Source organism: Eretmochelys imbricata, chromosome 2, assembly GCF_965152235.1.
Source record: "Eretmochelys imbricata isolate rEreImb1 chromosome 2, rEreImb1.hap1, whole genome shotgun sequence".
NCBI lineage: Eukaryota > Metazoa > Chordata > Testudines > Cheloniidae > Eretmochelys > Eretmochelys imbricata.
Genome location: NC_135573.1, coordinates 148,047,300 through 148,064,674, shown reverse-complemented (window position 1 = coordinate 148,064,674; position 17,375 = coordinate 148,047,300). Strand labels below are relative to the sequence as shown.

General features: G+C 44.9%; 1 protein-coding gene across 2 annotated transcripts in view; it reads left to right on the top strand.

Annotated features, from left to right (window-relative positions):
- The window catches only part of TERT (telomerase reverse transcriptase), a 130,360-nt gene that overhangs the window by 79,417 nt on the left and 33,568 nt on the right, over positions 1-17,375 (top strand). The window contains exons 14-15 of one of the 2 annotated variants that reach the window (XM_077810834.1): positions 4,077-4,201; positions 11,613-11,750. In XM_077810834.1, coding sequence (XP_077666960.1) covers positions 4,077-4,201; positions 11,613-11,750 — 263 coding nt within the window. Of the gene's footprint in view, positions 1-4,076; positions 4,202-11,612; positions 11,913-17,375 lie in introns of those variants that run through there. The other variant, XM_077810833.1, reaches the window with a different exon arrangement.

Sequence of the window (17,375 nt, the reverse complement as noted above, 5' to 3'; positions counted from 1 at the left end):
GGCAGTGGTGATACCACCACCTCCTCCAAAAAACAGCTTAGGCATCTAAATCCAGGAGAGGGTTCATGGCTATGAATCCTAAGCAGAGATAGGTACCTCCCTCTGGCCTAGATGTAGACACCTAAATCCCATCGAGGGACAGAAGTAAGGACCCATCCTCTCCTCAGCATGTCCTGTTGGCTAGCTTTGGCAGCTCCTGGTTCACAGTGCTGGCTTTTGTGGATCCCGTTCTTCGGCATTTGTCTCTCCTCATGCATTGTAAAGGGAGCTTGGTCACCTAATTTGGGACTGGGGATTCCACTGGGTGGCAAGGAGCCTAAAAATCAGGCCTTGCAACACCAAAGTCCCTTTGTGGGTCTGACCCTGTGGAAGTACAATGCAATAGGCATAGATAATCAAATTTGGAAAATTTTCTTTCACTGGATAGAAGTCACAGGCTGTATGCACAACGTCATTAAGTCACTGCGCCAACTGCATCTTGCAGTTGTGTATCACCACTAGTGGCTATTTTACATTGTTCTAATCTCTATAGCGAGACTGGAAGGCCACTCAAAATGACTCCCACATGTTTCATAATACATTTTAGGTGGTAGAATTTCAGTTCGAGCCTTTCTTTTTTTTTCTTTTTTTTTTTTTTGGTGGTGGTGGTCTGCCCTCACTCCCCTTTATAACTCATGTGTCCTTAAGAACATAGCTGACTTTGTTGTAGGATGCACTTTTGTCTGTTAAAGTCCAATAGCCTTGATTGCCTTAAAAACTTGTTTTAACCTTTGTACTATAATCTTCTTCTAACTTCCCATGAACTAAAATGTCTTCCGTATACATTTCCATTCCCTCCAAGCTTCGCAGTATTTAGTAGGGTTTGACGCTGAATGGGAACAAATGAAATCAATATCTTCTTTTTCTAAGTTTCATTATAAAATTTGTCAGCTTGGTATTCTCGGAGGGGTGGAACTTGCCAGCATTTACTAACTACATCTAGTGAGGAGACCATTACTGCACCAACTAACCAACTATCTTCTGCTGGTGTAAATTTTTCTAGCTCTATTGAATACTACTACTTCTGTGCTACTTGAGGGATGTGGCCCTTTATTTTCCGTGGCAAGAGCAATATACCTTTCCCCCCCAGTATTGACTCATTAAACTTGTTTAAGTCTACAGATATCACCATACCTGCATTTGTCATACAACTCCATAGGGAGACACCATTCTGTTTCAATACTTCACTCTAATACATCATTCTATTCCATTCTAACTGTTGTTTCGCTTTGGAAGCAGCAGGTTTGGGGAGAGCTCAAAGGACATAGCCCACCTTTCAAAAGAACTTGCACAGGTTCTCCCTTAAGTAATCCACCTTTCCAACACCATTTCAACTTCCTATGTTTTATGTGGCCTATCTCTGTGGCTGTGGTTTGATCTCGGAGATTACTTACAATGGATCCATTAACGTCAAAGGTGTGAAACTCTTACTGTGACACAGGGTCTGGGATCCCTCCCTAAGCTATATTTCGTAACAAGGGAGAATGGGTAAGAGAAAAATCCAGTCTGCCTACTTGGATGGCCTAAGTCGTAAGTGTTCGATAAATATTTCTGTTCTGTAGTTATATCATATGATGATTATGAAACACTTTCCATTCCAAGAGTAACTCAAGAGGATATTAAACAGTGGCTACTAGAAATTAGACATTTTTAAATCAGCAGGTCTGGATGGATAACTTGCATCCAAAAATTTTGAAAGAACTGGCTGAAGAGCTCACTGAACCATTAATGTTGATTTTCAATAACTCTTGAAAAAAGAAAAGGAGTACTTGTGGCACCTTAGAGCTACAGTGAAAGCTTATGCTCAAATAAATTCGCTGTAGCTCACGAAAGCTTATGGTCAAATAAATTTGTTAGTCTCTAAGGTGCCGCAAGTACTCCTTTTCTTTTTGTGGATACAGACTAACACAGCTGCTACTCTGAAATAACTCTTGAAACACTGAGGAAGTTTCAGAAGAGTGGAAGAAAGCGAATGTTATGCCAATATTTAAAAAGGCTAAATGGGATGACCCTGGTAATTATAGTTCTGTCAGCAGGGGCAATACCAGCCTCTTCCCGGTGGCGGGGCTGAGGTGGGCTAAGAAAACTAGCCAGGGGAGGGGGGCTGTGCCCCTTCGCTCTCTGGTAAATTCTGGTCCCACCCTTAGCCAAGAGGCCCCGCCTCCTTCCCATTGCCCCAGCCCTCTCCCGGTTCCTCAGGTAGGTGCTGGCCCCCACTTGCCACAAGGCTCTGCTTCTCCCTGGCCCCTGCTCCTCAGGTAAGTGCTGGCCCCACCTCTTCCTCATCCCACCCTTGAGGCCCTGTCCCCTGGCCAGGTCGGAGGCCAGAAACCAGAGCTGGGAAGTGCAGGGTGGCTGCTGCGCTGGCTGGTGTCATGGTGCAGGTGGCTAAGGTGCTCCCCTGTCTCCTCCTGCTGCTGGTGGTGCCTGGGGTCATGGGGCTGCAGCGTCTCTTTAGTTCCCTACCACCCTTTGACTACTTGCAGCCAGTAAGAGCCACCTGGGGGGGTGCTTTTCTGGGGCCAGCAGAGCCCTTGGGGAGCAGTGACCACGGGAAGTGGGGCACAGGAGCCTGGGCTGGAGCAGGTTAGTCCAAGCAACTGTGGGAACCCCAGACCCTCCATCTGCCCTGGGCGGCATGCCCTGGCGGGCAGGGACACAGGCTTGGGACTGCTTTTGGGCCCCCCCAGTCCCTGCCCAGGCTTCCTCTGCCCTGTTGCTGGTGGCAGCACTGCCTTCAGAGTTGGGCACCTACCCAGCAGCCGCCACTCTCCAGCCACCCAGCTCTGAAGGCAGCACCACCGCCAGCAGCAGTGGAGAAGTAAGGGTGGCAATGCCATACCATGCCACCCTAACTTCTGCATAAAGTTTGATCTTTGCATTGGGAGGACTGGCTATGGGGGGGGGGGTGCTAAGGGAAAATTTGGGGAGGCTATAGCCGTAACAAGCCCCGCACCGCCCCGTCTCTTATCCTGACATTGATCCTAGGCAAAATAATGGGACTCAGTTAACAAAGAATTAAAGAAGGGGAATACAATTAATGCCAATCACCATGGGTTTATGGAAAACAGATCTTGTCCAACTTTTTTGTCCATGTAAAGTGGTACCAAGCTTTACCAGAAGTGTATTGCATCAGTACCATTACCTTGATCAACCCAACTTGTAATCTCATTTAAAAAAAAAAAACTAGAGCGATACAAAATGAACATGGCACACATTAAATGAATTCAAACTGGCAGGTCTCAAAATGTAATTGTAAATGGGGAATCATCAAATGGAAATATTTCTACTGTGATCCTGCAGGGATCAATTTTTAACTATGCTTTTAACATTTTTACTAATGACCTGGGGGAAAAAAAATCATCATTAATAACATTTGGGGAAAGGTAACTGAAAAAGATATGTGGGTCATGGTGGATTATCAGCTGAACATGAGGTCCCAATGCAACACTGTGGCCAAAAGGGTTAATGTGCTCCGTGGATATAGAAATGGGGAAATATTGAGTAGGAATATTATATAGCTCTACATAATAAAGAGGATAGGTTACTGATACAGAGCAACATGGATTGCCTAGGTGGAAGCAAACAATTGTGCATTTTAATACAACTGAATATAAATTTATACCTATAGGAACAAAGAATGTAGGCCAAACTTTCAGGATGAGGGACTCTATCCTGCTGTAGCAGATGCTGCACTGGGACCAGCTGAAAGCTGCCAGAATAGCTGTTGCTGGGAGTGGAGGAGAAGAGATTTGGCCTGAGTTCCCCCACCACCATCCTTTAAGGAGCACCATGTGGGGCAAGAACTGGGCAACCTCTTCTTCTTTTCCCCCCACCCTGTAAATGTATGTCTGTTTTCTCCTCTCTTCCCCCCACTGTGACCCGCAGACCCAGCATCAGATGCCAACAGTTCATTCTTCCCCTTCCCATAAGGAACTAAATGGGGCTCAAGTTTCCCACCCCCTTTCCAATGTTTTTAATTTTTTTAAGGTTATCACTTGGGATTTTAAAAGTTTAATAGACTCTTTTATTATTAGGTTCCATGCATGTGTTCTCCAGCTTCCCTTTAACCAGCAAGTTAGAAAAAACCCTTGCTTCTTCCTGAGGATCATTTCTGATACTGCATCATGCTGCTATTCTATTTTGAAAACCAAAAACACAGGTACGGCATGTTAAGTGGTTATGAATATCATAAAATAAAGAAGAATTTTAAAGTTTTAAAAATAGACACGTGACGGGGTTCAGAAGTGCAATCCGGACCAGTGAGGGGTTGTCACTTGCCTGCAATGCTTTGCTGTTGTAGCTTACAACTAGCCTACCAGTGTATAGGTCACACCCTTAGTGTCCGTATGCTAGACAGTCCTTGTTCAGCTGTTCTGACCTCAGTAGCCTGTCTACAGCACCACTCTGGCTTCTACCAGCCTTGGTTGCAACCAGCAAGATGAGCCAAACTCACTCTTAGTTTGTTTACCAAATATGTAAAAATGGACCATTGTCTTTTGCTGAAGATTGGGCTGCTCAGAGAATCAAATGTACATTTCTGTGTCTAATGTTTATCAACAGGTTTGTTTATTAACTCCCTGATTTGCCTGGCCTGAACACGTTTTAGTTATCCTTTCAGAATATGTCCATAACTCTTAATACCACCACAGACATACATCACACAAAATTACTAATGATCAGTGAGTTGTTGATCTTCAGGCAATACCTCACAAAGCATATTTTTCACAAAGATTATTACAGTAGTGTTTACAATGTGAATACAGGATGCTTAGTGTCACCACGCCCCCCTTACAAAGCTGCAGGGTTGACCCACTGGTTGACCCATTGGCAGCAGGTCAGAACCCACTGTTCTCCAACCCCTCAATATGGTTAATTACATCTGAAATGACCATCCTAAATCTATAGATTAAGGGGCACCTTTCCCCCTCCTTAGCATCCATACTTCCCCCAGCAGTTGCTTCACACCCTCTGGGTCACCCAGCCCAGAGTTCTGTCATCCCTGAAAGTGTTTACTCAGCTCTCTTACTGCTCCAGGTCTGCCCTGCTCTCAGTGGAGTTCTGGCCCACAGTTATTTACCTAGCTGTGCCAGAGTCCCACTGCTCCTAGCAAATCATTGGCCACAACACCATCTAGCTGTGCCTCAGTTTCCTTCACCCAAAACAGTAAAAAGTTGTCACCCATTAGGACATGAAAACAGGTCTCATCCCCCTCAAAGTCTGCCCTGCGCCCAGCTGAGTTCTGATCCACCACCATCTCTCTGCACTCAGCAGTTTCTGGGCCACTGCACTGTCTAGCCTTGCCTCAGTTTCTCTGCTTTCAGTGGAGTTCTGGACCACAGCATTCCTAGCTGTGTCAGAGTCTTCAGCACATGAGCAGATCTTGTGCCACGGCACCTTTTCAGCTGTACCACAGACACATTCAGCGCTGACGCCATTTCCCTGGTGAGGGTTTACTGCTTCAACCACTGAGTCTGGCTATCGTGGGCTTGTATCTGAGCCCTCGGGTTCAACCTGGTTACCTCAAAACAGCATACAAACAACACATCAAGAAAAAACACTTCCCACAGTCAGAATCCTGGAATAACTTTTAGATATCCATAGATGGTTTAGATAACCATAATATCAAAGGCTACAGGCAGAGTGGTAGGGTCCATCATACCCACATCTGGTTGTCTGCTAGCCTCCTATCAGGTACACCATTATGTCCTTCCTCCTGGGTTCCATGAGCATGACTTGCCCTCCTCTTCTGTCTGAGCTGCCAGTTTGTCCTTGTCAGCAAGCTTCTGTTGCTCCAGCTCTGCTTCCTGACTCAGACACCTGATCTCCAGATCTGTCCGTGTCTCCTCCACTAACAGCCTTTTCCATTCCAACCTCCACAGCTCTGTACCTCTCGCTATTGATACTGCTTCTGTTGGATCATCTGGGGAACCATCTGCTTAGTCTCCTGCATGTCCTGTAAGAGAAAAAGGGACCCTTATCTGGCTCCCAGTTTGCAGCAAGCGCCCCATTCTGTCTCCTGGTTTATGAGTGCAGCATGGCTACTCGCTCTATTTGCTTCTGAATCTGATCAGCTGCTGCAAGACCTCACTGTGCAAACAGCTCTTTTAACTGTTTCTTGGTGAGCTCAGCATCTGCTTCTTTGCACATCCTGCCTTTTCTGCTGCTTAATCATATTTATGCCTTTCTTTGACTGCTCCCAGCCTTTTCACTTGAAAATCACTTAAAACTATTTCACCAGTGCTTAAAGTGTAAACCTCAGTTATATTAATAAGCTGTGTGTAAATCCTGCATAACTGTGGCACTGCGACAGGGTTCGGGTAATGCCTGCCTGCAATACCACAAAAATAGAGGTTTCAGAGTAGCAGCCTTGTTAGTCTGTATTCGCAAAAAGAAAAGGAGTCCTAGTGTTCCTTTTCTTTTCACAAAAATAGAGTGCATGCTTTTTGCTGACTATGGTTGTCCCAGGCAGAGAGCCACAGTAGCAAGGCATTGTAAGGTACTCAGGGTCATGGGGTAAGAGGTGACACAACTCTTCTCTGGTCTGGAGTGCACCCCAGAATGTTACAACACCTCAGTGGCACAATAGCTGCACTCACTGTTATGCTCATCTGTTGTACTGGCAGTGAATCATTCTCCCATACCAGGATAACTAGTATGAATGATCAAGCAGCATGTTCTATCAGAAACAAAATGTTTACCTATATAACGTATGTAGAGAGGAGGCATTTCCCTGTTTTGGATAAAATAATGGAGATGTCACAGTTCACATTTAATAAATCCTGAAAGCATTGACAACTGCAGCTTTGGGACTGATCAGAGACAATTGATATACAATTGAGGTCCCTTTCCTTCAGCCAGTAAAACCACTGGGGATGGAACTAATTAACAGATTTTACTTTTAAATTCTCAGAAAATAAATTCAATAAGTGTTTGTGTGATGCAATCCCTGGGGTGCAGCCTGGGACTGTGAGACCGCTGTGCTCCCTTAACTCTCTCCAGCCTCGGCTGTCTCTCACAATGCTTTGCTAGTGACAAGCAGCAAACCCCTGCAGGCACTGTTAACACTCAGCACAACAGTATGTGGAGGCCCCCACCTAGCTAGATTGCATGAATGCTCCCAGAGTCACTCATGAATCACACAGAGAAAGGCACCAGCCAGATCCGCCCAGATCCCAGCACTGTACCTCAGGAATATGCTGTTTTGCATTGCTCAAGACGAGCAGTGCTGATTTATTAATTGGTTCATCACTTCATGTATAGAAGGTGAATAAACACTAGCCTTTGCAAACCTGAGCAGATTACCAAACACTTCAGGCAAACTCTTTGATAAAAATTAACAGTTAAACAAATGTATTGACTACAAAAGGTAGATTTTAAGTGATTATAAGTGATAGGCAAAAAATCAGAGTTTGTTACCAAAATAAAATAAAATATAAGCATGCAGTCTAAACTCTCAACCCTATTAGACGGGGCAACATCTAAATTAAGCATTTTTCTCACCCCACTGGATATTGCAGTTCATAGTACACAGATTTCACCCTGGAAACCTGGATCAGTCTCCTCTGTTGGAGTCTTAAGTATTCTCAGTGTCCTTGTTGCTTGCAGCATAGATGGGGGCAGGAGAAAGGCCCAGCATGGGACCCCTGTGTTCTGTTTTATACCCTCAGTCCCATGTGCTTGGAGAACACAAGTCCAGGCATGTCTGGTGGACATTGCTGAGTCTCCACGCAAGGTTGAGCAATTCCCCTGGTGTGGCCTCATGCAGGCGGGTCATTGAATTGTAGTTCTCTTGCTGGACAATGGTTGTTGATGCGTTGTTTGACACTCCGCCTGGGTGTTGGTTACTTTCCTTGCTGTTGTCTCTGGGGAGCTAATATCTGGCTGATTCCCCCAATTTACAGCATAATTTAGTGACAAGCACACAATAAAATTCTCATAACTACATATGCATTAATGATATACATATATGGATAGAAAAATTACTTTCAGCAGATCATAACCTTTCCCCAGATATCTCACATGGACTGCTCTATATGCAAGATCACAATTATGTATTGATGAGGAATATGGGGGTTACAGGGCACTCCCCCAAGGTACAGAAAGTCACAGTTGGGTCCTCTCATCCTTCATTATGGAGTCGTGATGAGCTCCTCCATAATACATAACCTGTATATGAATTAAAGGTTCTTACAGTACATTTCTGCAGAGGATCTCATTGCTTTGCAGAGGTGGGTGAATACAGTGGACGACCTCAAGTGTGGTGTTTACCACCTTTAACTTTATTTATATTTCTAATATTCCATGTACTTAGAATTAAGGATTATTACAAATATTGTGGTATCTGCTTAAATGGTTACAATAAGTAAATGCAAGTTTTTGAGTGTGTTCACAGTATTATCTCAGGTTAAGGATAAGGAAACTGAAACACAGAGATGCTAATGAACTTGCCCAACATCACAACAGAAATTATTGTCAGAGTTCTGTACAAATCCAGGTTGCCTGACTCCCATTTCCATAGTCACTAGGTTACTGCCTCTGATACACTTTTTAAAAACGATATCATATTATGTAGCCTGTAGCATATGCCTGTGGTTGCCAACAACCTGTTCTGGGCTGAGTCTATGCTGTAGTCAAAGGGATGATTGCATATTTGCACTAGCATTAAGCTAGCTAGCATGGCTAAAAATAACAGTGAAGATGAGGTGGCACAGGTTTCAGCCTGGGCTGTACAAACATGCCAGGAATTTTGGGTATAGGCTCACATTGCCAGCATGCACATGCTCTCCCCCCAGCACTCATTCACTGGAGGCATTCCTCCTTGTGTGTACCTTTATCTTTCTGTCTTTTCTCCACATAGGCAATGACTATTGGGAGAGGATTATTTTCCTGCCCCATGGGGAGGGCAGATGACACTGACGTTGTGCTCTAGGCTGAGTGACTTAGCTTACTCTACCTGATCTACTCTCAGACCAGGCACAGTAACAGAGTCCCAATCAACTGCTCACTTTGGTCTCTGCAGTAGCTTCTGCTTGAGGTAGACAATGAAGGGTGAGGAAACTGCAGACTGCAAATGTGGAGTCTGGGAGTGGCATCTTGGAGCACTATGGGATGGGAAAGAGGAGATATTTGAGAGGCAGTAGGACTTGAGGAGAGAATGCAGCAGGGGAAGGGTTGGTTTATATTAAGATACCAGGTAAGATTGATTATTTGTTCTTGCTTGAGATGTCTTTCTCCTGCCTCTTCTATCACTCCTTCATTTTCTTACTTGGTTGCTTCTCCCCTCATTTACTCTCTGGTGAAGTCCCTTTGAGCACATTCCTTGGTCACTGCTCTCCCCTCTGTGGATGAGCTCATACACTCTCATAACTTCTTATTGATGACCCCCTCCTCTGCTGCTCCTCTTGGAGCCTCAAGCAGAAGCTTCCATTTCCTCCCATTTCTGTTACTGTATGTTCAGCCACTAACTCAAATCCAACATATTAAAAATGAAATTGCTTGTCCTACTCCTACCATAAAAACCCTCTCCTTTTCCTTCCTTTATTATTATTATTATTATTATTATTGTATTATTATTATCCTTCCCACCATCTTTCTGGTCATCCAGGCTCACAACCTTTGATTTTTTCTTCTCACTTCCTTTTCCATTCAGACTGTAAATCCTGCTGTTACTAATTCTTTTCTCATATTGTGAAATTCTGTCCCTTCACCTCCATCCGCATTCCCAAAACCTTGGTCCATGCTTTGGTCATCTCTTGCCTTGGCTACTGTACCTTCTCCTTCCTGGCCTCCCAAAATCTCACCTTGTGTCTCCTCAAGTCCTTTTGACAGGATGCAGTCGAAAGCACTTTTTACCCTTCTCTGCAGCTATTTTATTTTCCCTTCTTTAGTCCCTTCATTGGTTTCCCAAGAATTATTTCACGAGAATTAATATTAAATTCAGACTTCTTATTCAGGGCTGCACGGTACTGCTTCTACTGAAATCTTATATTCTGTTGTTACCTTCTCGTTATTTACACAAATATTTTGCCATTCAATGCTCTTTAATGCTGTTTTTGTCTTCTCCTTTCCATAAACATCTGTGCACCTTTTCTTATGCAGCCCCCTATGCCTGGAACATCCTCATGTTCCTTTCTTCAGATCCCACCCCCATTAGCTTTCTGTTGTTGACTGCTACTCTGGATATCATTCTACTTTGCCTAAATTTAAATATATTTAATCTGCATATTTTAAAAGATGTGTATATATAGGAAGTAAGACTGCATATATAACAAGCAGCATATCTCCTGATCAGGACCTTTGTTGTTCCTCATCCTCCAATACCTCATTTTGTGTGTGGTATAGGTCTGACATTTTTTTAAACTTTCTATAAAATAAGGGCTATACACATCTGTAGTACTGTAGAAATAATATACACAAGAAATTGTGCAAAGAAGAAAAATACAAGAGTAAATTAAATCCAGAAACTAATTATAGAGAGATTCTATAACCTATTACTGACTTTTTCATACATTCCTCCTTTGTCTTGAAGTAGTTCTTAATCTGAATTTTTCAAATTAATGAACACTTTACCAACATATCTTTTGCTCTAATTTACTGTGTTTCTGTGGCCTATAGAAGACAGAGTGATTCTTGAAACCTGCGTGACATTTTTTCTAGTCAATCCAATAATAGTAACCTACAGTCTTTTTTCTATTTAGTAAAAGAGTTGACACTTTCATTTTTCATAAATTATTTCTTTACGTGTTCATTTTAACCAAGTTTTATTTTCTGCTAATTGTCCTCATATAACATCACAACATAATCACACACAATGGGTGAAAGATTCCATGTTGTGCTTCTAAGTGGAGGAGCATAGAATTTGCAGTCCAAGGCCAAGGGGGATAAAACGGCTTTTAGACACCTTTGCACCTTCTTGATTCTGGGCTGCTAGCCTGCTTAGATAGTGTATGTAAGTTATAGAAACCTCCCTGGACTGTCCTGTCTGTGATAGCAGTGTGTGCTGTGATACTCCCCTACCACAGCCCTCCCGCCCCCATGCCAGAACTCGTGAGAAGGTCCTTGGAAGACAGCCTTACAGCTGTCTTCTGCAGAGTCTGTACCAGAGGAATTCTCTCCGAGATAGTTCGGAAGGAAGAAGATTCCATTTTGGTCCTTTTACCTGGCATAAAAGATGTGGAGTAGGGATGAGAATCATACCCAATGTGTTAATTTTTTAAACTTTCACTTACTAAAGATGCAGATTTTTCATTTGTTTTTTAACCTCTCCCATCCCCACCAGTCAGAGCTTTTATTTATGAGTTATGGAGAGGGAAATGATCTTGTGGTTAACTAGTTCCCAGTTTTGCTGTACTCTTCCTATGTGACTTGGGACAAATCACTGAATGTCTCTGTGCCTCAGTTCCTCATCTGAAAAATGAGGGCACAACTTCCTTGCTCTCATGGGTTTTGTAAGAAAAAATCCATTCAAGTTTGAAGTGCTTATATATTCAGGTGATTGGAGGGAGAGGGATTTGCTGCACATCCTTGAATGCTAATCAGCTGTTGGTAAAACTGTGTTTGTTTCATTTCAGGGATTGCTTTAGGCACCAAAGGTGCTTCTGGGCTATTTCCTTCTGAAGCAGCAGAATGGCTTTGCTATCATGCTTTCATTATCAAACTGACAAACCACAAAGTTGTCTACAAGTGCCTTCTTAGGTCCCTAAAAATATGTAAGTACAGAGTAATGTTGAAAGTGAAACTTTTGAAATATAGACAATGTATTCAAATCTGCTTATGCACATGTAAACAAAAATGGCATAATTTTTCACCATTGCCTGCAGCCCTGCTCTAGTTAAAGAATTGTCATTTCTATTATGTGATACTTATTGAAAGTTTATGTAAATTAATTCTTTAACTTATATTAGCCAAATATGGGTATAGAAATTCTCTGCCTATTAAATGAGCTGAGATTTAAATGCTCTGATTACTACCCCAAAAATACATAACAGATGCTTAAAATATCCTCCAAGAACATAAACTCTTGGCATTGAAATTGGAAACCACTAGTTTTAACAGAAAATCATCATTGCGCCATTTATATTGTATATACTCAGCATGATTGCCATTGTCAAGGTTCTAGAGCTCTTCCATTCAGTTTTATTTTACTTATTTTCTTTTTTTTTTTTTGCTTTTGTTTTAAACTTTGTAATGTTTTAAATACAAGCATGTTCAGAGGTGCACAAGATCTGTTCAGGTATAGAACCCAGGACCCTAATATAATAGGATCAAGGCACATCCATTTCCGACAATCTTTCAGAAAAAACATGGCAAATTAGATGCTTCTGTAACCTACACTAACACATTGTGGCTCTGTCACACTGTAGCAGATAGACCACTGCAAGAAAGATAGGATATGAAGCAAACCTTAATTTAAACAACTGCTTAACTGTTTACACATACCACCTTTCTTAGGCTATGTCTACACTACAAAATTAGGTTGAATTTATAGAAGTCGGTTTTGTAGAAAGCGTTTTTATACAGTCGATTGTGTGTGTCCCCGCACAAATGCTCTAAGTGCATTTAGTCGTCGGAGTGCGTCCACACTACCGAGGCAACCATCGACTTCCGGAGCATTGCACTGTGGGTAGCTATCCCAGTTCCCACAGTCTCCACCGCCCATTTGAATTCTGGGTAGAAATCCCAATGCCTGATGGGGCAAAAACATTGTCGCGGGTTGTTCTGGGTACCTATTGTCAGGCCCCCCTTCCCTCCCTCCCTCCATGAAAGCAACGGCAGACAATCGTTTCGCGCCTTTTTTCCTGGGTTACCCGTGCAGGCGCCATACCATGGCAAGCATGGATCCCGCTCAGCTTACCATCACCGTATGTCTGCTGGGTGCTGGAAGACGCGATACTGCATTGCTACACAGCAGCAAGTCATTGCCTTTTGGCAGCAGACTGTGCAATACGACTGGTAGCCATTGTCACCGTACTCCAGGGTGCTCTTTTAGCCGACCTCGGTGAGGTCAGTCAGGGGCATCTGGGCAAACATGGGAGTGACTCAGCCAGGTCATTTTCCTTTTAAGTTTCGTCTCATGGTGATTTAGTCCTGCCGGCAGTCCTGCACCGTCTTCTAATGAGCAGCCAGGAGATGACGATGGCTGGCAGTCGTACTGCACCGTCTGCTGCCAGCAAGATGTATAAAGATAGATGAAGTGGATCAAAACAAGAAATAGACCAGATTTGTTTTGTATTCATTTTCTCCCCCCTTCCTCCCTCCCTCCGTGAAATCAACGGCCTGCTAAACCCAGGGTTTTGAGTTCTATCCTTGAGGGGGCCATTCTGTTTCTCCTTGATGCAAAGCCACCCCCTTTGTTGATTTTAATTCCCTGTAAGCCAACCCTGTAAACCATGTTGTCAGTCGCCCCTCCCTCCATCAGAGCAACGGCAGACAATCGTTTTGCACCTTTTTTCAGTGCAGACGTTATAGCACCGCAGCAATTATGAGCACTCTAAACACCGTGCCCATTATCCAGCAGGATCTGCAGGACTATAACCTTCAAGAAAAGTGAAACCAGGCGAGGAGGAGGCAACTGCAGCGCGATGACGAGAGTGATGAGGACATGGACAGAGACTTCTCACAAAGTACGGGCCCCTGCAGCGTGCACATAGTGGTGTCAGTTGGGCCGGTTCATGGCGTGGAACACCGATTCTGGGCCCAGGAAACAAGCACAGAGTGGTGGGACTGCATAATGTTGCAGGTCTGGGACGATTGCCAGTGGCTGCGAAACTTTCGCATGCGTAAGGGCACTTTCATGGAACTTTGTAACTTGCTTTCTCCTGCCCTGAAGCACAAGAATACCAAGATGAGAGCAGCCCTCACAGTTGAGAAGCGAGTGGCGAAAGCCGTGTGGAAGCTTGCAATGCCAGACAGCTACTGGTCAGTCGGGAATCAATTTGGAGTGGGCAAATCTACTGTGGGGGCTGCTGTGATGCAAGTAGCCACTGCTATCACTGAGCTTCTGATATCAAGGGTAGTGACTCTGGGAAATATGCAGGTCATAGTGGATGGCTTTGCTGCAATGGGATTCCCTAACTGTGGTGGGGCGATAGAAGGAATGCATATCCCTATCTTGGGACCAGAGCACCAAGGCAGCGAGTACATAAACCGAAAGAGGTACTTTTCAATGGTGCTGCAAGCACTGGTGGATCACAAGGGATGTTTCACCAACATCAGCGTGGGATGGCTGGGAAAGGTACATGAAGCTCGCATCTTCAGGAACTCTGGTCTGTTTCAAAAGCTGCAGCAAGGGACTTACTTTCCAGACCAGAAAATAACCGTTGGGGATGTTGAAATGCCTATAGTTATCCTTGGGGACGCAGCCTACCCCTTAATGCCATGGCTCATGAAGCCATACACAGGCAGCCTGGACAGTAGTCAGGAGCTGTTCAACTATAGGTTGAGCAAGTGCAGAATGGTGGTAGAATGTGCATTTGGGCATTTAAAAGCGTGCTGGCGCAGTTTACAGGCTCGGTTAGACCTCAGCTAAACCAATATTCCCATTGTTATTACTGCTTTTGTGCACTCCACAATATCTGTGAGAGTAAGGGGGAGACGTTTATGGCAGGGTGGGAGGATGAGGCAAATTGCCTGGCTGCTGATTATGCGCAGCCAGATACCAGGGCCATTAGAAGAGTACAGGAGGGCGCGGTGCGCATCAGAGAAGCTTTGAAAACCAGTTTCAGGAATGGCCAGGCTATGGTGTGAAAGTTCTGTCTGTTTCTCCTTGATGGAAACCCCCTCCCGGGTTCGCTCTACTTTCCTGTAAGCTAAGGACCCTCCCCTCCCCGCTTCAATCACCACTTGCAGAGGCAATAAAGTCATTGTTGCTTTGCATTCTCTATTTATTCATCACACAAATAGGGGGATAACTGCCAAGGTAGCCCAGGAGGGGTGGTGGAGGAGGGAAGCACCGGGTGGGATGGTGGAGGAGGGAAGGACAAGGCCACACAGCACTTTAAAACTTATTGAATGCCAGCCTTCTGTTGCTTGGGCAATCCTCTGGGGTGGAGTGGCTGGGTGGCCAGAGGCCCCCGCACCGCGTTCTTGGGCGTCTGGGTGAGGAGGCTATGGAACTTGGGGAGGAGGGCGATTGGTTACACAGGGGCTGTAGCGGCGGTCTGTGCTCTTGCTGCCTTTCCTGCAACTCAACCATACTCTGGAGCATATGATTTTGATCCTCCAGCAGCGTGAGCATTGACTCCTGCCTTCTTTCAGCAAGCTGACGCCACCTACCATCTTCAGTCCGCCACCTCTACTCGCGGTCATATTGTGTTTTTCTGCACTCTGAGATTGTCTGCCTCCACGTATTTTGCTGTGCTCTGTCAGTGTGGGAGGACAGCATGAAGTCAGAGAACATTTCATCATGAGTGCGTTTTTTTCATCTTCTAATCTTTGCTAGCCTCTGGGAAGGAGAAACATATGCAGCTGGTGGAGGGGGGAAAAAAGGGAGAGTGGTATTTAAAAAGACACATTTTATAGAACAATGGGTACACTCTTTCACGGTAAACCTTGCTGTTAACATTACATAGCACATGTGCTTTCAATACAAGGTTGTATTTTGCCTCTTACTGAGGGTATGCCGGTTTGGTGTGAGAAACGCAGGGCTGGGCAACAGATTTCAGCTTGCAGGCAGCCATGGTAAGCCACAGTCTTTTGGCTTCTTTAACCTTCATAACGTGGGAATGGTTTCAAACAGCAGCGCCCTCATTTCCCATACGAAGTAGCCGTTGGATTGGCTATTAAAAATGGGTTGGAAATTTAAAAGGAGGGGCTGTGGTTTCCGGGTTCACGTGCAGCAGAAACTCAGCTAACCCCCCCACACACACACACACACACACAATTCTCTGGGGTGATGTCTTCACCCCTCCTTGCACCACGTGGCTAACAGTGGAGAAGATTTCTGTTCAGCCACAGGCAAACAGCCCAGCAGGAATGGGCACCTCTGAATGTCCGCTTACTAAAACCACCCTATTTCAACCAGGTGACCATAAATGATGTCACTCACCTGAGGGTAACACAGAGAGGTAAAGAACGGATGTTATTTGAATGCCAGCAAACACCGGGACCATATGCTGCAATGCTTTGTTCCGCAATGATTCCCGACTACGTGCTACTGGCCTGGCGTGGTAAAGTATCCTACCATGGAGGACGGAATAAGGCTCCCCCCACCCAGAAACCTTTTGCAAAGGTTTTGGGAGTACATCCAGGAGAGCTTTATGGAGATGTCCCTGGAGGATTTCTGCTCCATCCCCAGACAAGTTAACAGACTTTTCCAGTAGCTGTACTGGCCGTGAATGCCAGGGCAAATTAATCATTAAACACACTTGCTTTTAAACCATGTATAATATTTACAAAGGTACACTCACCAGAGGTCCCCTCTCCGCCTTCAGGGTCTGGGAGCCTGCCTTGGGTGGGTTCAGGGGTACTGGGTCCAGGTCCAGGGTGATAAACAGATCCTGGATATTGTGGAAACCGGTTTGTCCGCTTCCTTGCTCTGAGCTATCTGCAACCTCCTCGTAATCATCATCTTCTTTGCCCCCAAAACCCGCTTACGTGTTGCCTCCCCCTCCTTGGATGGAGTCAAAGCACAGGGTTCGGGTAGTGGTGGCTGCACCCCCCTAGAATGGCATGCAGCTCATCATAGAAGCGGCATGTCTTGGGTTCTGAAGCGGAGCAGCCGTTTTCCTCTCTGTTTTTTTGGTAGGCTTGCCTGAGCTCCTTAATTTTCACGCAGCACTGCTGCGGGTCCCTGTTATAGCCTCTGTTCTTCATGCCACTGGAGATTTTTTTCAAATATTTTGGCGTTTCGTCTTTTCGAACGCAGTTCTGCCAGCACGGATTCGTCTCCCCATGCAGCGATCAGATCCTGTACCTCCCGTTCGGTCCAGGCTGGAGCTCTTTGGTGATTCTGGGACTCCTGAGCTGGTGACCTGTACAGGTGAGCTCGCCACACTGGCCAAACAGGAAAGGAGATTCAAAAGTCCGCGGGCCTTTTCCTGTATACCTGGCCAGTGCATCTGAGTTGAAAGCGCTGTCCAGAGTGGTTAAAACTGAGCACTCCGGGATAGCTCGCGGAGGCCAATACCGTCAAATTGCATCCACAGTACCCCAAATTCGACCCGGCAAGGCCGATTTCAGCGCTCATCCCCTCATTGGGTGTGGAGTAAAGAAATCGATTTTAAGAGCCCTTTAAGTCGGGGGGGAAAAGGGCTTAGTCATGTGGATGGGTGCAGGGTTAAATCAAGATAACGCTGCTAAATTCGACCTAAACTTGTTGTGTAGACTAGGCCTTA